Consider the following 27,097-nt stretch of genomic DNA (forward strand, 5'->3'; position numbering starts at 1 on the left):
AAAATATCAACATCAGGAAGGGTCCAGAAAAAATTTTAGGGGGTTAAATCATTTTAAGATAAATGTAAGGTTTTAAAAGAAGTTGTGGATGGCAAAAATAAGCATTTTTGGGATTTTCAAACCCATGTAGTGTACCTTTAATTTACAAAATAATATGAAATAAGCCATGACTCTGACATCCCTGTATGTTTGAGTGCATATTCCAACACTAACTAGATATCATTCATCAGTGTTATACATGTATTACAAGTTATGTGCAGTGAGACCTCATCCATCTTGACAAACAATGAAAAAATCAATTTAATGCTGCACAGTGTTTTCTGTATTCCAGGATCCAAGTTTCTATGCAGCGTTCTGGTGGCGCCCGTTAAGAATGAAACCGGGGATGTTATTATGCTTATCCTCAACTATGAGGACATAACAGATGCGCCACTGAGGAGTGAGGTCCCAACATTAGACACGGACCAGAAGAATGGAAGGCGAAGTATGTCAGACATGGAGCCTCGCAGTAACAAAAGAGTTGGTCTGAAAAATGTCCACCTCCCCCCCTCTCAAGTCATTGTATTTTTGTGGGGCTTTCAAACCTGCTAAGTCTTACAAAAGGGAAAATAATTTGCCTCCATCCTCCCCCCCCCCCCTTGTCCACAACTGATAACATTCACTGAAAAGTGTCCTCAATATGCCTTTCCCTAAATTCTGTCCTGCTTTCAATTTCTAATCCCTAAATTCTGTCCTGCTTTCAATTTCTAAAATCAGATCTTGAAATTGAATTACAAAACCAGTGTGATATATCAATTAGCTTATTGCCCAAGTAGCTGTCTCTTTCTCAGTTCGTTTATTCTATTTTTAAGATGCAACCTTCAATGCAGATAAGTAAATCTCCTTAGAGAGTTTTAGATCAATACAAGATAGGCATCTTCCATTGCATAACAGTTTTTTTTTAATTTCATAGTAAAGTATTTGCTTGAAGATGTTATCTTCCCACTGTTGCCTAAGACCACATTCACATCAAGAAGAGCCGAGGCTCAACAAGGCCGAAGCCTAAATATGGTGGACGTACATGAAAGAAAAACCGCCTAATCCTTAAAGGTCTCTCTGCCTTTCACACGCCTCCCCACGCAGCATCCCTGTGAGGGTACAGTCATTAAATCTTGACTCCATTGGGACGATGCGTGGGGAGGCGTGTGAGAGGCTGAGAGACCATTAAAGGATTAGGCGATTTTCCTTTCATGTAAGTCCGCCATATTTAGGTCTCGGCCTTGTTGAGCCTCAACTCTTCTCGATGTGAATGCGGTTTAAGTTTATATAACAGATAGGTGTTGAAAAAGAAAGGTCCAAATGCACTCCATGGTGTATGGTAGGGGCTGGTGGGTGGGCAAAGTGATCAAGTGCCCCCCTGATTTTGGATCTGTCCCCTTCTTCTTTTCCCTCTCATCTCTGTAAAACAGTGTAACCAGCAAAGAGACCAAACCAAGCATTTTTTCATTTTCAAAACTTTTAGGTTAAATTGCCCATATCTGATATTTCCCTGTACAAAAATGTTATACAGGACTCAATTGGACTCTTATCATGCCCCCTCCCTTCCACAGTAAAATCCTGGATTCACCTGAGATACTGTAACTTTTAGATTACATACATGCACATTATGTTTTCAATCCCTCGTTGCATGCTGCAAGGTATCTGAGTTGTAAGGAGGATAGAACTCTTGTTTTTGAATTATACATAAAGATCCACTCATGCAAGCAAAGCACTTAAAATAAAGCTCTTTATGCTCAATTCAGTGACTGGTATTGCATCTATTTACAATTGAGATGTTCTGCAGTCCTTGCAGACTTGTTGTTTTTGGCCAGGAATAGAAATGGGGTCCCTGTAAAAAGATTAGAATTGACTCTCACTTTCATAAAGAAAAAAAGAAATGCTTGTTATCCCAAATTGCATCCATGGTCCTCTGGGCTTTTAGACTCGTCTGTATTTCATCTCACATTTAAGGAACTGTGTTTGATGCTTAATATGCGTATAGATTTAAAGTACTACATGTATTTTGTCAAATGTAACACATACATGTCAACAAATCCTTAATAAAAATTCAAAATTGTGCCAAAATGTGAAAAAAAAGAGCATTTTCACAAAACCAGGACAGAAAATTCCAGTTATTCTTGATTTATAAAATCGACTTATCATTACAATATTGTGATGGTGTCAATTTATCATGTTTTTCAGATTTTTTTCAAAGACATAGGTGGCGCTTTAAATTCCCCCTTCCTGGACGCTCCCCAAGAAGAGCTCAAGATGACGAGCCCACAGATATTGAAAACCAACTGGAGGCTGAAAGCGTCCCCTTGAATCAAATTTCAGACAGCCGTTCAGACGGACCTCACGGTAACAGATACCATTTAACAGGTCTCAGTTTATCAAAAGACAGCAATTTAAACGAGAAGAATGACGGTCTCGGAACCTCAGGGCACAGGCGTGCGGCATCACTGGAGATTGTTGATGCCTCGTCGAAACTTTCTTTATCCAAACATGCAAAAAAGGCAGCAACAATAAGTGCTGGTAGGTCTCACCTCTGTTTATATATGTCTTTGGTAGTTTGTATGAAAGGCTTGTTAGAGAGGCCAAATAAAGATATGCTGCAATATTTGTATGTGGTAATTGCTCTTATAATGTGACCCATGGAAAAGAAAAGGGATTTTTAAAATGCCTGAGTAAATGGTATGCAACAGCATATCTTAATTTGGTGCTAAAACCAATCTGTTTTGTCAAAATTAAGGCCAATAATGGTTGGTTTAATTAACATCATTGTTATTTCATTTTATTGTTTATTTATTCATACCTCTTTATGACTTGCTTAATAAAAAAGAAGGTTGTTACTTTATTTCCAGCATCACTTGGTCTGTCCATAGAACCATATGCTTTTACACACACCTTTTTTGATTGGGTTTATCTTGTCAAGTGTTGTCTTAAGACCTTTTCCCATTGTGATCTATCTTAATGGTTCAGCTGAACTGGTATGTTCCGAGTGATTGACAGCTTAATGACCTGGTTGTTATGCAATACAGATGCCTATATGGGGCCAATTTGCTTAATTATGGCTGTGTTCAGAATAGAAGAATATGGTGCTAGCAGGATTGTTCTGTCTCAGCGAGGATTCTGGCTAAGGTTCAGTCAGTGTAATCAGCTTAATTGCATGGCACGTCCCTTGCAAAGCAATATGAACAACATCATGGACCACGAAATTTCCCACCTTCACCTAACTACTTTAATTATGAGGGGGCTTGTAAGACAATTAAAGTGATTACATTGACTGTGCCTTAGGGCGAATACGCTGAGATAGTTCAATTCTGCTAGACAGGTATGATTACTTTGACTGGGTTCCCATCCCTGGATCGATCTAACAGGATCGGTCCATTTCCAAGGGGTTTCTTGCTAAATTGCTTTCGGCTTAAGTGGCTTAGATGTCTGGCACCCTTGCTTAAGCTGCTAAACGATAGTTAATTACCAACAATCAGCTTCAGTAGGCATGACAGACGTCTAAACTGCTTAAGTTAATTACAATTAAGCAAGAATCCCCTTGGAGATGGTTCGAGCCAAAGTTAGTATGATAGTCTCTGGGAATGGTCTCTTTTACTCTGAACACATCCTAATTAACACATGTATAATTTAACATACTACATATGTAAACATATATAATTGTATATCCATATATATACTGTGTAAATATTGTAGTGTAGAGAGCCTGCAAATGTATTCACATCATTTAGTGCTCAATAAACTTATTATTATTATTATTATTATTAATAAACTGCAGGATGTGACTATGTGGATAACTTAAGAAAGGGAGTTAAGTCCCCTGTAGTGTAATTAAATGGTAGAACTTCTTAAAGAACACAGGTACACCTATTTTGCTGTTGTATAATCCTTGATTTTAAAAAGGCCTATATGATGATAAAATCATCTTTGTATGGATAGAATATCATATTCCCGGAAAACCGCTGTTGCTTACTTAATCAAAGATACTTTAATCAATTATACTTTCCATGATGATGATTTGATAGTGTTATCTGTCAAAATTAATTCCTGGGTTTCAAAGTTAAGTTGTGTTTATGTTGTGAGGCTTTAAAGTTAACAGAACTATTGAAAAACATAAATATTTTTAAAAGTATAGATGGAAGACATAAAAAGGATAGATAGGAAAGGGAATTATTCTGATTAACTGAATTTCTGAAAAAAAAAGAATAAAAACTATCATGAAAGGGCTGGCAAAATTGAGTAATTATCACCAGACAGAGAATAATCCATCATTATAATAAACAGAGGTGTAAGGCGCAGATGTCTTTGGACCACTCCAATTGAATTCTAACAGCTGAAGACGAGATGAGTCAATTCCCTTGAAATGAAAAACATAATAACAGAAATGAAGAGCCTAAGAGAATAATGCAATTACGTTCCCTTTGATCTGTACCTGTAATGCACCTGGCTGTCTCCCAGTGGAATTTGGTGACTTTGAAAACTGTTTTAACAAAAAAATGTTTCGGAATTTAAGTTGCTAGGTAGTTGATGCTTGTATTTGTATCAGCCTCTCCCCTTGTCAAAATATAAAACCCCTTTTAATGTAATATATCAAGTTAAGCAGTTAATCAGGACAATAAAGAGATAGATAAGTTGTAGACAGAACATGGAGGTTTATGGTCAAGGAACTACTAAGTGCTTCTTACGATTTAATATAGATGCATTTTGGTTGAAACTCTTTTGAATGCAGCCTGTAAGCAAACCTCTATGGAGACCACGCTTTTCAAAAAGAAATATCTTCATCAGTCTGTAATTGATACAAACCTTGGGAGATTGGGTAATTCCCATACCATTTACGTCATTATCGCAATAACTCCTTTGAAATCTATTTATAAGCTACTTGCATGGCTTTTTAATATTTCATAACAATTACAGCAACAACTTGAATTTGATTAGAAATTGGACCTAAAGCCACTAATCTTTTAAATATTTAAAGGATAATTTGTACATCAGTGCAGACTTATTTGGTATTTGGCTTTAGGCAAGGAGGACTTCAGTTATTTGATAACAACCCAGAGGAAATTTATTATATATCACCAAATGTGCACCCCATTGGCATAAGTTTTGACCAAGCTTCATAATTAGGCCTACCCAACTACCAGACTCAGCACTGAATGATATGATCCCGAATTCACAGGTAGATCAGACCACACTACCCGTTTTCAAGGTGTGCATCAGTACGCGCTTCGATGTATCAGACACAACACCTCTCTTGCCTAGTACACGATGGGATAGTAGTGATTTTGAGCAGTGTTTGAAGGTAGTGCATCTCATCTCAAAATTTGTTCCGGGGTATGATACTGTGAAATGCATTCTGACACACACCTTGAAAACGGATAGTGTGGTCTGATCTACCGTTGAATTCGGGATCATTCGGTGCCGAGTCTAGTAGTTGGGTAGGCCTGATAATTTACATTCAGCAAGTTTGCATACTTTGTAGGAGGCCTGGGCTGATAATATACCTTCTCCTTTATTCCTGAGTTTGTACATCTATTCTGAACAGTGTAGTTTTAGATATTGTCATGGGCTCATTTCCTGTCTTTGAAAAATAGCATTAGGTGTGCAGAATTGAAAGATAATTTGACCTTGGCTAAATACGAAAACTGCAGATAAAAACTGATTTCCTTAAGAAATGGGTGCAAAAGACTTCGAGGTTTCCAACTTCATAATACTCACAAACATGTATGAATTGTACATATTACAGATTTTTAATATTTCCTTTTTTGATTGGAAATAATATTCCATTGCTTAAAATATAGCTGAGTGTTTATCGTAATTTCTTGAAGTACTGTCTTAAACTGTTTATGATGGGCCTCCTTAAATTTGCGTTAGTTTTGAAGGCAAAAAATTCAGTCAACTTTGACTTAAGATAATCCACTAGTTGTCCAATAAAATGAAAACCTGTGCCTGTGTAATAAGAAGAGAGTGATTGCATATATTTCAATACTTCATGTAACAAATATGATAATTACTAATCACAAGCTGAAAATAATTTCATACCGTTAGCTTGCGGCCAACCTGGACGTGGACCGTTATCAGACTGTCAATGTTAATAACCCAAATCCATCTGATGAAGGCCTAAATGTCCAGGTTGGCTGCAAGCTAACAGTATGAAAATATTTTTGGCTTGTGTTTAATAATTAACATATGTGATTCAACATCCAAGCTAATGAACTTTTTTTGCTCGTTTACTTCATGTAAATGAACTACTGTGGATGAATCACAAACAGAAGTAGACCTAATATTTAGTCTAAAGGTTTAGACCGATTGCCTGGGAGTTTTGTAAAACTGCATGACCACCCATGAGGCAAAAGCTGTCAGTATTGGAATATATTTAAAACTGCCAACTGTATACTGACATTTTAGGATTGTCTAGACATTGGTTGCTGGTTAGAGAGTGATGATACAGCTGAACATGATATTTCAACGATAGGCATGTTGATGGAAATGCTTCTTCTTTTTTTTTTTTTTTTTTGGCACAGAAAATGAGAGAATATTGATGTCTAAAATGGTATTATCTAAGTGAACAGAATAATTGAAGAATTGCCAAGATGTTAATATGCAAATTGTTCCTCACTACCACCCCTGCAAAATCCTGTTCTTGACTCAAAGTATCGTTCTTGAACAGTTGTAGAATTAACGGAACAGTTCATACATTGTTCTATGAATGAAGTTCTAGAACACTTGTTCAGAAGAATACTAGAACCATTTTTAAGAACTAATCAAGAGCACTTGAAGAATTTCTGTAGTTCCAAAACCTTGTGCTACCTCGTGCTCCATGCAGTCAGTGACAGGGTTGAAGGCACACGATAATGTTTTCAAAACGGTTGTTGCTGATATACGTTAAGAAAATATAAGTAACATCAAATAACTAAGTTAGGAACTATGTATAGGCACTGACAATTAATAATTAGTTGAAGAGCACCAAGAGTGTGACTCAGGTCCTGGTATAGGACATTTTGCCAGTAATTTGTCCCTTATGTTGTTTAACACACTTTTTCAAATAGTCCATATGGCACTGACATTTGTTACAAAGGTATCTTTGAATGTTAAATTTGACAGTACTCTATTTTTATAAATAAGAAGAAATAAGAACTAATGCAAAAAAGTGACTTCCCTAACTAGCTTGGGATCCCTCTCATAGTCGCATACATTTACGTGTTGACCAAATGTAAACACGCACATGTAACGTGCTCACAATGCCTGTGTTCGTTAGTGCATGTTTTGTCGTCCACATACTAGAGGTCAGTACATTCACCATTGTAATTGCCAAGTTATGCGACCATTTTATGTGACCTTGACCTAGTATTTGTTTCCCTTTTCAGGTAGTCTTGATGACCTTAACCTAGGTAGAGTAGTTTGTCCTTGTCTCAGGTGCCATAGTTTTAGTTGATGTGGTTCACAGTTGGCATGTTGCATGTGATGATAATGTCGTTTATCACCACCTATAGAATGATGCGTTTGCTTTTGTTCTCACAGTCACAGCACAAGTTTATATGTTTGTTCTTAGGTTATTAATTACTTATTTGATCATAGGGGACATAGTCACCACTATTTTTTCTTAGATTTTGTCCCCAGGAAAATTGTTAATCAGGCTTTAAATTTTGTCTTTTTTCTCTCTGTCCTTGTCTGAATTTCTGTCTCTTTTGCATTTCTCTTAAATTGGTCTATTTGTTTTCTGAATGAAATATATATTATCTTATAATATAACAATTATTTATCCAGTTATTGAATGGATTAGTACATGGTTTCAAAATGTTTTGGATATAGTTGATTATTATGTTATGCTATCTTATCAAAAGAGCTTAATTCAAAATAAGATATTGCCATGGTGTATATTTTAACTATGGTGTGTGTATTGACAAGGCATGTAGTCAGTGGATTTTATTTACTTTCTAGTGGGTAATGTCGAAAGTTGAAGATGGATACTTTATTTTTCAGTCTAGTTATAAGATATTTCACTTGGTATATTAAGTAATACTTCCATCAGCCTAATTAAGTGATAGCCACCACCTGGTATTAATAACTAGATAATTATTTTTAGAAAAAAATGATGGGCATACAAAGACTTAAATGTTTGTGAATTTATAGATGATTTTGGATATTTGAGTTCTTTTTATTTTATTTATTTTTTATCTGTGTGTGTGTTTTTTTATTTTTTATTTATTTATTATTTTTTTTTTTGTGGAAGGTACCTATGTTTAAAACAAAAAAAAGAATGCAGTAGTTAATAAATGATAATATTAAGCAGTCCAATATGGGTTCAGAACATTTGGGGATTGTCTTAAGTTGTCAACTTTAAGAAGAAAATGATTGTAATAAGAGATTTCCTAACATTGCAAAAAGGATCCATATTGGACTTTAAGGTTTCACCCATTATCACTGATTTTAGAATTTTACCAAAACTGTTTGATCTCCCAATCTCTCTGACACACTTGGATTAACACCTCGTAATTTGTCCTCCCTTTAATATAAATGTCAAACCCTAGTCTCGTTACCCTAGCAACCCTTGTTGTTTCAGGAAGATTTCTCGCTGTACCCAGTCATGTGTTTGACTCTCACCTCAGAGCACGATCAAATACATTTGACGCTTGTAAGTAATGTGCTGCCCCCTAGGAGCAGCACCTCTTAGGTTTTTGCGGGGCATAAAATAACAAAATCGCACTGCATCCGCATTCCTTTGTAGTTAGGTGGCACAATATATAATAGCCCAACTTTAACATCATCACAAGCACTGTAGGTAATTGAATGTTTTTTACCCTAATGCACTGCTGAAGTGGTAAAAGGGGGACTGTATAAGCGAGACCACACTTTTTTCTTCAAATTTCCATCATGTTTAGGACAATTCTGACAAAATTCCAACTATTCTTAAAAGGGATGTTGGGAACACTCTTGATCATTTTTGTTGATCAATATCTTTTGATAAAATTAGGCCTTTTTCATGGTCACTCAATGGAAAAACCTTGAGCATAAACATTTTCAATTTAGAAATTATATTTGAAAAAAGTGGGAGATGAAGTTTTATGATATAACTAGTGTGGTCATGTGATTAAATATATATAAAATCTACCTTAAATTTAAATAATATAGTACTGTTTAGCACAGTATTGATTAACTTTATTAATGATGCTTGGGGATTTAACCTATTAACCATGCAACCAAAGCTATCTGCTTTTGTTTGTGCGTAAATGTGGACGCCTTGCAAGGCTACTGTAACATGAAGATCGTTTTAGTCTGTCATAATGTTACACTTTGTTTTTTACATTGACTAACCGTTTTCTGGTGGAGTTGTTGAGATATATGTCATGTTTTCCAGTTTGTACAGTATTTTTAAGCAGCCATTTTGCTTCTGTTTGTGTCGGATTTGAAATAATGATGATTATGATATTTTTCACAAAAATCCTTCAGCAATTAAGAGGTATAAAGTTACCAATGTATATACCATGCTGATTTGTTAAAGAAAAGACAAATGATCTGACATCTTTTGGCTGAAAAACATTAAAGAAAAGAAATAAAAATGACTGAACTTGGTGAACAGTCTGTTTTGGTCAGGTTATATGATCTTGTTTCACCACCTAGTGGCAAAACAAAGTTTTGGTGAAAAGAACAACTGCATGTACATTGTTGTTTTTACATTAATTTGTTTTTCTTTATTGAAATCTTTCTTATCTGGAAAGAAAGAGAAACAGAGAATATCTGGTTCAATGAATATCTGCAGAAATGAATGATTTTTGTGAATTTTGCTTTTTGTTCTGATTTACAATTCAGAATTGTTGTTTTTATTGACATTATGGCTATTATATACTAAATGTTACTAATTGCTGTATAGTCAACAGTGTTAGAATAGATTATAAGTTCAGTTGTTGGGTTTTAACATTTTATTTTTTGTCAGTCTGTGAATGGTTTAGAACACTTTTTGTAAACGACAGACATGTTTAGAAGTGACTGTTTCTGAATGAATGTATTTTTCTATGCTATCATAATTGTTTTAGATGATGTTACATTTTAAACATTTAAAAGGTGCTTTTTGCACGCTAAAAAGATTAACCTCTTACTTATTTTCCCCATGAACCATTTTCAAAGTCCATAACCCATTGTACTGTAGGATTTGAATACAATTGCATGTCACTTTAAGAACCACGCGAAAATAACAAAATTTACATAGGGCATGCTATTATTTCATAAAAAAGAGACAAATCATTAAAAGGTAGGTAAAATGGTTAAGTTGGTAATCTCATTTTCATTTAGTGATATGTATTTTTATCATGATATTTTCAGAATGGCCACATTTTCTTCTACAGAGAGATAATTTCATGCACAATGTTGTCACAATAACTAATCATTTCTTTATTTGTGTTGCTTTGATTGTTCTTAGGCCCCATTCCCATAAACACCATCGGCATGTCATTCAATTAAGCTGATTGCATTTAGCGAGAGTCCCTGCAGAGTTGGATCCATCTAGGTAGATCGATGGTGTCTATGGGAATAGGGTCTTAAATTAACCTTGAACATTTTCTTCTCTTTACACCATGCTTCCTATGTGAAATTTTGGATTTCTGGGAAATAAAATAATTTCATATAGAATTAAAATATTATTTGTATATTACTTAATGTAAATACGTATAATACCAATATAAAAAAATTCTGTTATTGTTACAGAAGATTTGGTGGATCCAGGACATTTGGAAGGGAAGGGGTATATTTATACCTCTAGCCCCCCCCCCTCCCCCCATCTCACCACAAATTTTTCAAAATATTAGTTGGTGCAATATGGGATGTTTTGTTATCATTCTGTGATTGTAGTTTTTGCCATTGGGAAGGATGAAAATTGAATCAGCTCCTTCAGTTTGGAAGGAAGGCATGGGAAGGGGGAGGGGCGAGCATGGGGGAAGAGACGACCTCCTGGATTCACTTTTGCTGTTTCTTTGGAAACCATGATACAGCTTTTAAAATATATAGTAGGGTACATTACAGGTGTTTGTTTTTTACAAATAAATGTTAATATATAGTGAAATGCTGAACTGTTCAGTAAAAAAGTAGATGTTCAAAATCTGTGGGTAATTACTGAATCGGTATATTTTACAGCAACAGGAAATCACTTAAAAGAGAGCCTCCTAAATGCTGCATCAAGCGACTCCGCCCTTGCACAGGTCAAAGCCAAAGCTTTTGCCAACAGTGTCAGTAGTATTGCCAACGAGGCCAAGAAACATCATGAGAAAGAAAGCATTAAATCATCAGGAATTTTCACTACTGGTCTTCACAGTGTCAAGCACAATATGTCAGAAAAGGTTGCACAGGTAAGTTGTTGTAGATTGTCAATTATTGTTCTTTACATTCCCGCATATTATGGCATTTATGGAGAGCATAACTAAAATAATAATGAATCAAATATGGTCCATGCTAACAACATTTAGACATATGTAAACTTGTCCTTTGGGACAGCCCAATGGTCCAAATTGGAGAATGGTGACTAGAAACTAAACAAATTTACCAATTTGCACTGCTCCATCATCAAGTTTACTGGCAGTCATACTGGCTAATCTGGAAGTTGCCAGCTGATAATGTAAAGTCCTCCCAGGTGAGAGATTTGATGAGGTAACTGTGGACCATAATATTTGTATTATAAACTTGACTGAGGACAGAATATGGAGTAGTATGGACATATACAGTGTATAGTATCACCTTGGTTTTCAAAACTTAAAACTTTCAATTTGCAGGAAGTTGGATTTAGATGCATTAAATTGTGAAATAGATTTATGATAATAATTATTATACTACTAACTATACTTAGCTAGTTTTTGTTATAGAATTTTCACCATTGTACTTGTTGCTACATGTATGTGACTGTCTTTGTCAATTAATCTTCGAAATTGACTTTTTGAAGAGATTAGTGTAAAAATGAATTAGCAAATGTTACAATATATGTCATGCTGACCTTTATGTACCTTTGCCCCCCCCCCTCCCCCCCCCCCCCCCCATGTAGAGTATTGACATTGGCCTTAACTAGAATGCCTCTGAATATGTTTGATATCAACTTTCCTTGAACCTTAGCTTACCATACTTCAACAGCTTTTTATTGTTTAATGAACTGCTGTTTCATAACACACCAATCCAACTTGGAAAAAGTTGTCTTTTTTGCTATTTGAAGAAAACAAATAGGTATCTGTTTAATTGTTAAATATATTTCAAGAAGCTTCAGCATTTAATGTTTGAGATTAGTTTAGCTACATACTCTGTTATTTAGAATAAATTTTGGATTGATATGTTTTGATATTTTGTATTATGCAATGGGTCCTTCTGTGCTTTTAATACTAACAATACCCTTTCAATATTTATAACACAGCTTTTCATGGATCATATATAATACCTTTGCCTCATGATATTACTGATGTTAAAAAGTGGAACCCATTTTGTGTAATTTTGGGATTTCCTGTCTAATAATGTAGCTCTATAGCATTTCATGTTGTGAACCTTCCCATACATAAGGGTTTTGCCTTGAATGATGATTTTGATTTGATTTCTGAAGAATATGAACAGCAAAATGCACATGGAAATTGTGGTGTATGTAGACGTCATATATCAACAGTGCTTTCAGAAGTCTCATTTGGACTCTATATATAATAGAAAGGATCTAAAAGAGCACGACATTCTGTGATAAAGAAAATGTTTGTACAAGTTCAAGCAGAAAATGTAATTGTTCACCTCAGTATGCCTTTGGTTATGATATAGACATTAAAAATCCTCTTGTTGGAAGGTTTATAGCATAATCAGTATGGTATTATACAGCACATACAATATATGGAGCATGGTACATTGTTCTATTCCCTGCTACTAACTTCCACTTGCAGTTATTACGAGAAAATACAGAAAATGTGAAAAAGGTTCAGGTCAGTAGAATATTGGAATTTCAGAGGACAAAAAGTATATCCTTACAGAGGTAATGCTTCCCAGCTTGGATCATGCAATCTAGGTGGCAGCAGAGGGATCAGTGTTACATTGGTGGCAGTGGTGGGATCATTGTTTCATGGGTGGCAGTGGTGGGACCATTGTTACACTGGTGGCAGTGGTGGGATCACTGTTATACTGTTGGCAGTGATGGGATGACTGTTACACTGGTGGCAGTGTGGCATTGGTGGGACCACTGTTACACTGGTGGCAGTGGTGGGACCATTGCTACACTGGTGGCAGTGGTGGGATCATTGTTATACTGGTGGCAGTGGTGGGATCACTGTTATACTGGTGGCAGTGGTGGGATCGCTGCAAACTCAATGACTACAGTGGTATCTCTTCAACCTAGGAGCTGTGGGATCATTGTCCAATTGGTTGCTGCATTGGGACCACTGTTACATGGTGGCAGTGGTGGCATCACTGTTACGTTGGTTGTTACAATGGGATCAGTGCCACATTGGCGGCTGCAGTAGAAACACTATCTGATATGGTAGTGGTGGCATCACTGTTACATTGGTGGTTACACTAGGATTATTGTTATATTGGTGGCTGCAGTGGGATCATTGCTGACACCTAATGGCAACTGTGGATTCTAAGCTGCACCTAGAAAGTTGTGGGGCATGATCTCTGCAACAATAGTGGTAGTAGCTGGACGAGATTACCTTCTGAGGGATAGCATGCCAAATGTTTTCTTATTTAATTCAAAACAAAACTTCTTTTTTGCTTTTTCAAATTCTTTTTTGGTATTTTCAAATTAAATTTTCAGGCTTATTTTGATAAGTAACATTCAAATCAATTTGACAGGCATATCCAATTCTTGATTACTTGTTTTCTAAATAAATTGGTTGATTTTATCACTTAATGTGGAGAATGTTTAGGGCACTTTTATAAGAGCTGCATATTTTTTTTCAGTTACAGGAGTGCATTTTGTTTTTATTTAGATTTGCAAATGTGCTTTGCAGCCTGATAATCCAAAAAGTGGTTGGGTGTTTTCAACATTTGTTGCATGTCTTTGTTTGTTTTTCTGTGTTTATTTGAATGTTTGTGTTGTCTGTTGTCTTGTAAACATTTCAGATTATACTGAACAAGTATAATAGCAAGAAGCCCAATTCATTAATAGCTTAGATTTTTACTTTTAATGTATAGATTAAACATCTTTATGAGGGCTTCATTGATTTATTTATCACTCTGCAATGTATTATTATTATTAATGAAAATAAGAATTGTATGGAAATGTAACTTCTGTAGTGATAAGGCTTGAATCTTTCCTATAATGCTAGAAGCAAATATGACACGAAGGCCATGGGGAAATGAAGGATGTATTGAATTACTTTCATCCTCATTCAAAATTTATTAATTATATTCAGGCCTATAGCTATCAGTTTCCAAGGGGGGGGGGAGTATTTTGATTCAGACAGGACTCTTACATGGTCTTAAGGGCAGCTGGCTTGAAACTGCCACCCCTAATCCAGACCTCATTTTTGCTATCATGAGCCATAGATTTGGGAGCACAAATACCATAACTAACGACTTCAACCACAATTTTACTGCACAAAGGTAAAACTACTTCATAAATGAAAATTATCAAACGCAAGCCGAAAATCTTTCATACCATTAGCTAACGGCCAACCTGGACGTAGGCCTTCATCAGACTGATGTTACTTGAAATTCAAATGTAAATTAAATAAAATGAAAAACATATTTTAATATTTCGATATTAAGCTGTTGACTGAAGAAAAATATCTTTCATTCTTATAACATATAATACTTCTCTGAAATTCTTCTCGATCTAAATTAAATAATGTTCAATTTAATTATTTTAGGTGATATCATGGTGAGATTTTGCCTTCAAATGGCTAAAAGGAGTTGGCATTTTTTATTCATTTAACTAATTATTTATTCATTAGATTAGGAAAATGAAAATAAGAAAAGTAAAAGTGAATATTTTTCTAACTGTCATTTTCAGGTGTTGTCACTTGGTGCAGATGTGCTACCTGAGTATAAATTGCAGTCTCCAAAGGTGCATCCCTGCACTATTCTTCATTACTCGCCATTCAAGGCCGTCTGGGATTGGCTGATTTTAATCCTTGTGATATACACGGCGATTTTCACGCCCTACGTTGCTGCCTTCATGTTGAGCGAAAACAATCCAGCAAAGAAAGAAAAGGTCACAAGTCCGAAACTTATGGATCCACTCAATGTAATTGAACTTATGGTGGATGTGATGTTTATTATTGACATTTTGATCAACTTTCGGACTACTTATGTGAATAAAAATGATGAAGTAGTGAGTCATCCAGGCAAGATCGCAGTTCATTATTTCAAAGGATGGTTCCTAATTGATGTTGTGGCAGCCATTCCATTTGACCTCCTTTTATTTGGGTCAAACTCGGACGAGGTAGGTTTCTTGGATTTTATTGCCATTATAAAATGTTTTTAAAAAAATTGCAACTTTTTATGTCTGGTTAATTTCAGGTAAAAAAAAAATCTGCACAGGTTGCTAAATTTTTTCACTGTAGGCGAATGTTTGATGGACTTTTGAAATATTTGAGATTAGATTTCCAAAAATGGTTATTTGTTATTATTTTTGACCAGAATCATTTCGAACTAACATTTCCACAAATGGCTATTAATTTGTCTGTTGCATATTTATAATATTATGTCAGATTGGGAACTTTAGCCATTCAGAGGTATATGGCCAATTTCTGCCAAAGGAAATGAAATGCTGAAATACTTCATATTTTTTACCCTGTATGTTTCTGCTATTCCTGTTAATCCTTGAATAGAGAGTGCGTTAACCTGTAGTCATGATTCATATGACATTTACAACGGGAGTCTCTTACAATTTAAAGATTACTTTAAAAAAAAAAGCTATTTTTCTCGTCGTTTCTGCATTTTACTGTGCACAGATCAATACTCGAAGCAGTGGAGTTGAGAAATATATCCCAGTTACTTCTAGTAGTAATTGCCTCCCAGATATTAGATATTATGGTGTTGGACCTTATGATTAAAGTAACATTTATTTATATATATATTTTTGCCAATGTGCACTGCTTTGTTAAATGAATCACAACTACTATGAGTTTCTGTTAAATTGATAACCTATAGCTACTGTATATGTGTTAAGACTTGACTTTAACATTGACCTTCACCTTAAACAGTGACCTTGGACCCTAAAACGACTCCTAAACCTTACATGTGCTTTTATTGCATGTTTAGCATATTGTTGAAGTAACTGTAAATGAGGTAAACTCAGGAATGAATGATGTTGATTTAATACTTGTGTGCATTATATACCTGAAAACAATAGAAATTACTGTTGAATTTACTAAACAGATTTTAATTTTGTTTTGTTGCTATATTGATATTATTTAGTGTTTCTTCGCATTGATCGCTTGAATTGCTTTTTGGATCTTATCTCTATGAAAATCTATACAAGCCAGGGCAATATTCTTCAAAATTTTCTAGCAATAAGTTGCATTTTATAGGCATTGTTATACTTGATAACAGATCTCTTACGAAAAAGTCCTGTAGGATCCTACAAGATCATATATGATTCTGTAGGAAATTGGCCAAATTTCCTATAGGATCCTGTAGGATCTTAAAGGATCCTATAGTCCTTTTTCATTAGGGATGGATTATAATATTTTGATGTGTAAAATTTTAAAACAGTTTAGCCAGAAAATGGATGACCTATTCAGTGGAAATTGTGCTATATAGTTTTGCCCATTATATAATGATCATTATGCAGCCTTGCACTTTGCATTATTCAATATCACATCTTCATAATTTCTGGCCCTACTGTATTTTCTAAACAGAAAACAGTTGACTAAAATTGCCTGTAGCTATAGTATGTTCTGAACTGAATTAGAATTGTACCTTTAGTATATACCAAAATGAGTTAGAGATGTGTGTATATCTTTTAGTATGTACCAAACTAAATTAGAATTGTGTGTACCTTTAGTATGTTTGAAACTGAATTAGAATTGTGTGTACCTTTAGTATGAACTGACTTTCCTATCATCTGTTCTTTCCCATGGTTGCAGTATAGTGACCCAGTTTATTCTGATGATACTCAGGTACTAGTACTAATAATACTGGCATGGAATGGGTGCTCTCAGGTCCTGGACTGGTCTTTTATTATTTTTTTAAAAGAAGAAAACAAATACTTTTGATTTAAAAACAATTTTCTGTTTAATCTTATCTCTTAAAGAAATGTCAACATTTGACATAAAGGGTTGGCTTTTTAAGCCTCTGTGAAGAGACATTAAAGTACATTTGACAAATTATTGTAATGTCCCAACAAAGAATTCTTCAGGACCAAATTTTAAGAGATCAGTTCTGGTATTTGAGGAGGGGTATAAAGAAGCAAATGCATATTCAGAGAAAGGGTGCATTTACAGCCAAAGTTGGTCTACAGACTAACAGATCCACAGATCAAACATGGCCAATCCAATATATTGAAAGGTTGCCACATAATCCCTGCTGGGAACCTATTCAGTGTCTGTTAGGGGATTATGTGGCAAGCTTTTAAGTGGGTCAGTCATATTTGATACGCCTGCAGATCAACTGGTTGTGAATGTGGCCTTCATGGGTTGCAATATGACATAAGCCTCTGTATACTTGGCTCTCTTCAAAAAGGATGAAAAAGGTACTGATCTACAAAACGATGATGACATGTAACAACTCCAAGAAATACCATATTTGAAATTTTAGTCTGTCCCTGGGTATCTGTGTTTTCATGGTCAGTTATTGCAAGTGAAATCTGATCACTGTTGCTTCATAGAAGAATAATTATAAACAGCAATTTTTTGACAAAAAAGAAATTAAACATGAACATTGTCAGTACTTTTTTTCTTTCTATTATAAATGTTTGGAGTCTTCTCTAAGGTAGAAGGATCCTAACATTTTCACCTGTCACCCTGAGTTTCACCTTTTTTTTCATAATGATACAACTGTGATTATTCAAAATTACTTTCTTTGAATTTAGGTTTCAAAGTTTGAGAATATTTTAAATCTTGTTCATTTCCACAAATTCATAGCATTTTTTTTAACAGTGCATGTAGCAAAGATATTATACGTTGACAAAGGATCATTGTGAAAAAGAATCTTGCATGCCATTATTTGTAGCCACTTAGTTCCTGTTTTTAGCTTTAGAATTTTCATTTTTCAGCTTTTCATGACAATGGTTATAAGAATTTGCCTAAAATTCTGTATTGAACTGTACATCTGTGCTTTCAAAAAGCCCATTTGGCCATGGGTTTAATATTAATTTTATATATTTTGGCAAAAGAGTTTGTGATTGATAAGATTGAATTTGTTGAAATATTTTATAGCTTAGGCATAATTTGAATAGGTTAATATATCAACACATACTTTTATCAAATACTGTATTTTGGCTTCTGATATATATATATATTGAGGCTTTTCACTAACTCTCATTCATCACAGATATATTCTCTTTTACTTAATTGAATTCTTTTTAGTTAAGTTGTACTTATTTGCACAATTGCAAATCACCTGTTTTCTAATTATTACATGATTATGCCTAATTACTATTATTATAATGATAGTATGAAATATGGTAATTTCTCACAAACTGTAAATGCTTATAACTCATCCCAAACATTGTGTAATATAAAATCGAAATTTACTATCATGTTTGTTTGGTAACAAGCATTTTGTAATATTAAAATTTGCAATTTCTGTTAGAAAAATATTTTCTGAATTTTACTCAGCTGTTCTTATGATATATGCTATATAAATTTGAAGTTAAAGTTAAGCTTTGTGTTTTGTTGATTTAGAGTGAGAAATTACCATAGGCTACATTTTTAACACATTTGTTTGATATTAATGATATGCTGCTTGTAGAATGCATTAGTTTGATACAATATATACACATTTTATTTTCACCAGAAAGCATCTTTTATATTTATTCACCTTATAATTGATTTATATATTGTTTATAAATGCAGACTTTTTGCATTATCATGTAAAAAATAGTAAGTAGCATTTTTGTAGTATCTTCAAATTTTAGACATTATTTGACAAATAACTTAGAGTATATAGTCAGTGTCATGTTGGTGCCAAAAGAGCATTGATATCTTTCTGGTGAAATATTAAATCAGGGTTGTTTCACATTCCAATTAATCCTTAATTTTTCCTTCCTTTGTAGGACTCTAAGGTAGTGTATTGCCATACTAACCTCACCCACCACCAGGGTATTATTGCCATGGTGATAAGTATCAAGACAGGCCAAATGCAAGAATCAGTATTACGACGTATATGCATATGTATATGGATTTAATGTTTTAGACTAACCTCGAAAAATGAATCTGTATCCAATGTTGTTTTAAATGAAGCAAGAATTTGTTTTTGCTTTGCATAGAAAAGTTTGATATTACTTAGCTTACATGCACAGTAGAAAATATTCTGGTCAGTTTGAAAGATGCATATATAATTTGAATCAAAAGTGAAAAAAAAAGGCAATCTAAAATTTTTTATCAGAAAGTTTGCCAGAAGATTCCCAACAGTTGGCACTCTGCTCTTGTTGCTTTCAGCTAGGCATGTCTTGTATATTTGTCATTAGTTTTATAGATGTTTGATGTAGATGTTGTTTGAAGAAGCTAGACCTTAAATATGCAAATATATAGTTGCCAAGTGTCTGAAACTTAAACAAATTCAGAAATAATTTTTATGATGAGACTTGCATTAACATTTGATACCCGTGGAATTTCATCCAGACATTAAATATTTTCCCTCTTTTTTTAAGTCTTTCATCTCTCTGATTTGACTCCCCTTTAAGGATTTTAACCTCTTCTGCCCATGAAAATAGAAAAAAAAGAATAAATTAAATATAATAATAAAATTTGCCTCACAGTTAAGTTTCTTAATATTGGCAACTAAACAAGAATATTTGTGCTATAATAAGGAGCTAGCCCATGTCTTTTATGTACAATATACAGAGCAATCATCGGGGGTTTGCCAACACTGTTGTTGTCTTAATGTGAATAGCTATTGTTTATAGTTTTTAATTATAAAAAATAATATGACACTGCATGCAAGATCACCTATATTAGAAATGTGCAGGTTACCAATATGGTAAATACTATCATACAGATCAAATACCTTGCATGCCAAGAAGTGTTCTTGAGTAGTACACATAGATCATTTCAAATATTAAATTTAATTCATATTTATTAAACATTTATTTTAATATTTATTTATTTATTGAGGGTATAAGATTTGTGTCAGAATATTTTTTGAAAATTATTTATTTTTATTTTAGAATTTTGAAAATATTTATTTTAGTAATCAAGAAATGTTAAATCTTCAATCTCTGTGTCTGCATGCATGTGTCAATGTGTGTGTTTGTTCACCGGAATAAAAAAGGTGATTGATATTTGAGAATAGTAACCGTGAATGCTTTAAGTTGGCAACCCCACAGTAGCTTGAGAGTGTATGCTTTTTTTGCCTGTCGATGTTACAAAAATCATGATTTTGACTCCAATGACAGTATATTTATGTTGAGTGTTGCAATTAAATGTACGATTATTTGTTTTATTTTAAGGACATTTTATGTGTTTTGTGCATGTTGTGCAATATTTCATTTCATAAAAACTTTCATTTCAGTAATTTTTGTCTGTTGCTGTGTTTTCTTCAATTTTAGTAGAAACAGTCATAGCTGCATGTAGCGTAATATGATCGTTGTACCTAGATCAGTATACAAGCACATATACATGCACAAATATACATGTACATATGCACTCGTGCTTGTACCTCTACATTACCATGAAGATACCATGGTTGTAATTATATGTAATGCTTTCTAATGTATCTTTAGAGCTCTGTTGTTTTTGATCATATATTCAATTTGTTTGAAATTTTTAATTTAAATATATAAAATGGTTTAGTTTCTGTATCATACTATCTGTGCAGCAAACTATACAATGCTGCTGCTTCAAAAGATAACCTTACTTTTAGTGAATTAAACTTTTGAAAGTACAGAATATTTAGGCTTCTTAGAAATTTTAAGGCTGTGTTCAGAACAGTGGACTAACTAGTTGGCGGTCAAATATGGCCGACCCACTTGAATACTTCCCACGGGGAATCTATTCAGTGTCTATTAGCAGATTAGACGGCAAGCTTTTTAGTGGGTTGCCATATTTGAACTGCAGACTAGTTATTCCGCTGTTCTAAATGCAGCCTAATACTTTGGGTATTTATGTTAAAGCATTTACAGAATAGAAAAAATTATCCAAATGTTTTTGGAAAAGGCAGTTTAGGCACATGACATATGACAATTTAGACATATGTTGTAAATTACCATAAAGTGGAAGAAAGGAAAAACATTACATACACGCACACACACACACACACACACACACACACAAAAAAAAAAAAAAGAAATTAGACTCAAATTTAAAATAAATTGCTCTTTCAGATTAAATCAGTTTCCTGCAGTTTGAGTTGATACCTTGGTGAATGTGTCTTTTGGAAGCCCAAGCAGACTATAACATTCTGTCATAAAAAGGAAAAAGCAAAAAATAAAAATAAAAATAAAAAAAATAAATAATAATAACAATAAATAAATATATAAATAAAAATGAAATTACAAAAGAACAAATACAAACAAAAAAACATAGCTGACACCACTATTTGCTTATTGTTAATGGTTGACCATATTCCGTTTGTACATTTTCAGACCACGACTCTAATTGGACTATTGAAAACTGCTCGTCTCCTGCGTTTGGTGCGTGTGGCAAGAAAACTTGACCGGTACTCCGAATACGGTGCTGCAGTTCTGTTATTGCTCATGGCAATATTTGCGCTCATAGCCCATTGGTTGGCGTGTATATGGTATGCCATTGGGAATATGGAGAGGGGTGGACTGAAAGAAAAAATTGGTTGGCTTGATGAATTGGCCAAACAAACTCACCAGTATTATACGAATGAGACAGGAAGTGGACCTTCGAGTAAATCAAAATATATCACTGCCCTCTATTTCACATTCAGCAGTCTTACAAGTGTTGGTTTTGGAAATGTGTCGCCTAACACAAATTCGGAGAAAATTTTCTCAATATGTGTGATGCTTATAGGATGTAAGTATTATTAATTCATATTATTTTCAATTTATGAATTTAGCAGCAGTTACTTTCTTTTCTCAGTTTTCCATATTGTCTTGCAAAATTTTACATTGATGGCATTAATTAGTACCACCAGCGTGTACGCTGGCGGTACTCATGGTTTTAGTCCCGACCCGTGTCGTACGGCTCCGTTGGCTCCTGCGGCTCCGCCGGCTCCGTGTTCTGGCGCCGGATACAAGTCACCGTTACCGCTTCTCCTCCTACACTGCACGGACCTGTGTCCCCATCTCTGGGATTTAGGTTACATATAATCTCAACTTGAACCCCCTGTTTTTTTGGTCTCAGTCGGTGCATTGGCCTGGGCGTGACGCTCATGGAAATGCACCCTTGTCAAAATTTTTGAAAATTCAATGCCAAATATCTCCCAAACTGAAGGAATTATGGGAAAAATTACTATAGAAGTCTGACCGAAAGTCATATATGAGGATTTCAAATATGCCTTTGGATTTGACCTTTGACCTTTATTTCAAGGTCAAACGGGCCAAAATTTTCTAAAAATGGGACTTTTTTTGCAGATTTTTTTTTGCATTTTTATTTGTGCCGAATTTCAGAAACTACACAGGCTTAAGCACTCATATTATGATGAGGGAATGCAATTAGGGACTCCTTTCAACTTTGGGAGTTTGGGGTCAATTGGTGCATTTTCATGGGAGAAACGGTCATAAGATGCTGAAACTGAAAACTCTCCCTAATTCTGGAACCGTAAATGCTAGAGACCTCTCGTTTTTTGCATTTTGTAGAGCTTGTCAAGCGCAATACTGGAAGTGGTGTCCGTTTTTTTGTTTGCGATACGGCCAAGGAGCACATCTGAGCAATATTCAGTGGTGAAAATAAAATGTGAAATACTCCAAAAGTAGCAGAGATACACCCATAGTTACTATTGAACTTGAATAGGAAGTCATATACTGGCAATCTGTGACCTTGAAGTTGACCTTTGACCTACTTTTCACCATGAACTGAACTTTGCAATTTTTCCATCCATTATATCTCCAAAACTAGCAGAGGTACACCCATAGTTACTATTGAACTTAATTAGGAAGTCATATACTGGCAATATAACTGTGACCTTGAAATTGACCTTTGACTTTCTTTTCATGATGAACTGCACTTTGCACATTTTCTGGCCTTAATATTTCCAAAACTGGCAAAGATATTCCCATAGTTACTATTGAACTTGAATAAGAAGTCACATACTGACAATCTACATGTAACTGTGGCCTTGAAATTGACCTTTGACCTACTTTTAACCATGCACTGAACTTTCCAATTTTTCTATCCCTTTTATCTCCAAGACTAGCAGAGATACACCCATGGTTACTTTTGAACTTGAATAGGAAGTCATATACTGGCAATCTAACTGTCAATTTGAAATTGACCTTTGACCTTCTTTTCACCATGAACTGAACTTTGCAAACATCTATCCCTTACATTTCCAAAACTGGCAGAGATAGGCCTATTTCTTTCTTTCAGTATATATGGAACACGGATAACACATTTCAAAGAAAACTGACAAGCTTATTGTCTTGAAATTCAGCTTGATCAGACAATTTTTATAAAAGTTGTGCTGTCTTTTGCTTTTTTTTTTTTTTTTTTTTGGGGGGGGGGCATATTTCTTGTCTTGTTTATTGCATTTTGAAGAGCTTGTCAAACACAACACTGAACACTGGTGGTTGTTCCTGTTTGTTTTTGGTTTTCTGTACGATTGCGCTTACTCCAGCTGGTGGTACAATATCCGGAGGCGGTATCGCCTCTCTGATCCTCTAGTTTTTTAAAATTTTAAAGTACATTGTTTGTTGATAAATTCCTACAAAGTATGGATTTGCTTTTCTCTGTTCTAGAATAAATCACTTGCAAACTTCCAGCTATGGCTGCTATGCATATCAATTTGAAGTGTATTATATAGTAAGCAGCAAGAACTGTTCCTATTATAGTTAAAATGCAAAGCTGGAAGTTTGATATCTGGGTGAAAGCCTTAAATAACTGTATAGATATATTGATTGATTGGATGTATCTAGTTAAAAAATCACATATTTTTTTCTCCTTTCTTAAATAGTGTGTAATTTTCCATTCTCTTCCCCTAGCTCTCATGTATGCCAGTATCTTTGGTAATGTCTCCGCCATCATCCAGCGGCTGTATTCTGGCACAGCGCGATACCACACCCAAATGCTCAGAATCAAAGAATTTATACGATTTCACCAAATTCCAAATCCTCTCCGGCAGCGGTTAGAAGAATATTTTCAGCATGCCTGGTCTTATACAAATGGAATAGACATGAATATGGTAAATTGAAATCCATTAATAATTTACTAAATAACAAATACAAAAAAAGAAGAAAGGAAAAAGACTATATAATATTCAAAACATTTTATTGATTAAGAAATCATAGTCCTAGTCATTACTTTATTCATATTTATGGTTAATGGGGTTTGAAACATCGTATTTTACTTACAACTTCAACAGTAACAGTATCTCTTTTGTAAATCAGTGTCACTTTGTCCTTGGCATAACCTTGATATGACCTTGACCTTCAGGTTCTCAAGGGCTTTCCAGAATGCCTCCAAGCAGACATATGCCTCCATCTTAATAGGAATCTACTCAATAATTGTCCGGCATTCAAAGGTGGACATTATTTAAAAGCACAAGCTATTTCAGTTGTGCATAAGGCATTTATTTTGCTAGGTGTTGAAAAAAGATCAGTAGTGATTAATATTTGTTTCAAGATGAGAATTGGAATTTTTAAAAAATTTTAAATATGAAGAACATTGATATGATATGTTTTTTGAAATAAGTATATTTAATCAAAATTAAGCAATTTACAGTTATCCCCCCATTGAAAAGAAAGTAATTACCCTATACATCCATTTCAGACTCTAGTCCGGGGTGCCTACGAGCTCTGTCCATGAGGTTCAAGACCACTCACGTCCCCCCTGGGGATACCCTGGTCCACAGGGGGGACGTTCTGGATGGTATATACTTCATCTCCAGGGGCTCTATAGAAATCCTCAAAGATGATATAGTTATGGCTATATTAGGTATGAGTTGTAGAGTCAAATAAATCTTTGAAATGAAATCAACTTATTTTTCTGACTCCTGTTTTATAAAGAAATAATTCTGTGTATGGATGCAAATCAAAAACAAAAAAAAGGGAAGATTTTCAAGATAAAGAAAATTAAAACAAGAATTCACAAAACTTTAACATGCCTTGCCACTGCTGCAACCTATGTTTAGAATTTTATTTTAATGCATTATAATATTAAAATTATACTGAAATATGAATTATTTTTTCAGGTAAAGATGATGTTTTTGGGGAAGATGTTTGTGCCCACTCTTTAGCAGGGAAGTCAAGTTGTAATGTCCGTGCCCTTACTTACTGTGATCTACACAAAATAATGAGAGAAGACATCTTGGAAATTCTAGAAATGTATCCAGAGTTTGGTCATACATTTTCCAAAAATCTCCAGATAACCTTTAACCTCAGAGATGTAAGTGTGACAGTGCAGAGTTTTATTGTTTGTTTGTTTGTTATTATGATTGTTTTCACTTGTTTGTGTTAAATGTTTTTTTCAGTAAAGACACACCTGGCTTTGGTCTTTGAATACTATTTGTTGATGATAAAAAAGATTTCAGCACTGTAACAATTATTTCTACTCTCCTTAAATATCCAGTCAATTTTCATGATATGTGTAATTGCAGTTTAAGAAAAAGAGAAAAAGGCATTGTGCATATTTTAAATGTCATTTCTGATTGTAGGATGCACTAGGTTTGTCATCACCAGAGGACAATGATGACCGCATGAGTTTCTACACCGAGGTGGATGCGGGCGGAGACCTTCCCAAAGCCACCGACCACCTTGGCCATCTGAAAAAGAGGCCTTCCACTGTTTCTCAACTATCTCAGTCCCATTCACAATCAAATCGTCAATTAACAGGTATGTATTAGAAGGTATCTCGTAATCACTGTGTTGATATTGATGTAACAAATCCAGTATATACTGACAAAGGCAGAAAATCCGGAAACTTGGGCATTTTTATCCCTTTTTGTTTTTTGATCAATTATGAAGATAAAAGCATTTTGTCTTTGAGTGTATTTACAGTGGGCTAGTTGAATGTAAATAGGAATTAGTGCTAAATTATCGAAAAAGAGATAAATTCTCAAACTGGCACTGGGTATGTCCATATGTTGGATTGCAGAGTTTTTAATCTAATTGTAAGTAATTTGGTTGTTTAATGCTTATATTTACATCTAAACCAATCCAGTATTTTGTCAGATTTTTATTTTTGATAAATAGGAAATCATTGAGGAAAGACTAATTAAATAAATTTTGATAATGTAGTAGAGGATAATTAACATTTTTAAAGATGAGGACTGATAAGGATGAAATTGTAATTGCTTATTGATTTCTCTTGCAAGATTCTAACAGTAACTGTAGTTCATCTAGTATAGAGGAATTTAGTGCCGAGGAATTTGAGTCTGATGATTCTAATACTAAAGGCAGGTTTGGTGGTGTAATTGTTTATTACTTTTTTTTCTCAAAATATTTCTCTCAAAATTTCATCACGCACAGTAATTTATAGCAAAATTGGTGGAATTTTTTTTGTAGAAAAGCAACACTACTTTTGAAGTATCAATTTTTTACATATTGTTTCCCTTTGTTTAGTTTGATAATTTGTCTGGAGTTAATATTTTAATTATTTTCTATTGTAGCACCCTTTAACACTACTTTTAACTTAAAAAACAAAAATTCATGTCAAGTATTTTCACACCTTTTACTGAATAATGAGAATTTACTTTTGTAGCCATGAACACCTGCATGGCCATCTTTATGAATTATTTCAAATGTTTCTCACAGTGAATATTATATTTTAACAGGGATGAAATTTTTCTATCTGTTGATTTCTGACTATTTGGGAGCCAAATAAATCATTGGCCTAGG

The 27,097-nt window shown here is 34.3% G+C and overlaps 1 protein-coding gene across 9 annotated transcripts in view; it reads left to right on the forward strand.

Annotated features, from left to right (window-relative positions):
* Positions 1-27,097, forward strand: part of LOC106181919 (voltage-gated inwardly rectifying potassium channel KCNH6) — an 84,880-nt gene that overhangs the window by 46,989 nt on the left and 10,794 nt on the right. For 5 of the 9 annotated variants that reach the window (XM_087012482.1, XM_087012483.1, XM_087012488.1 and 2 more), the window contains 12 exons: positions 332-484; positions 2,221-2,553; positions 8,591-8,662; positions 11,155-11,366; positions 12,918-12,956; positions 14,984-15,415; positions 21,722-22,118; positions 24,245-24,444; positions 24,696-24,783; positions 25,032-25,196; positions 25,453-25,646; positions 25,915-26,092. In XM_087012482.1, the coding sequence (XP_086868608.1) occupies positions 332-484; positions 2,221-2,553; positions 8,591-8,662; positions 11,155-11,366; positions 12,918-12,956; positions 14,984-15,415; positions 21,722-22,118; positions 24,245-24,444; positions 24,696-24,783; positions 25,032-25,196; positions 25,453-25,646; positions 25,915-26,092 (2,463 nt within the window). Of the gene's footprint in view, positions 1-331; positions 485-2,220; positions 2,554-7,394; positions 7,419-8,590; positions 8,663-11,154; positions 11,367-12,917; positions 12,957-14,983; positions 15,416-21,721; positions 22,119-24,244; positions 24,445-24,695; positions 24,784-25,031; positions 25,197-25,452; positions 25,647-25,914; positions 26,093-27,097 lie in introns of all 9 variants that reach the window. The other 4 variants (XM_087012484.1, XM_087012490.1, XM_087012485.1 and 1 more) reach the window with 3 other exon arrangements.

The sequence above is a fragment of the Lingula anatina genome, chromosome 5, assembly GCF_051362555.1.
Source record: "Lingula anatina isolate TDL-2025a chromosome 5, LinAna3.0, whole genome shotgun sequence".
NCBI lineage: Eukaryota > Metazoa > Brachiopoda > Lingulata > Lingulida > Lingulidae > Lingula > Lingula anatina.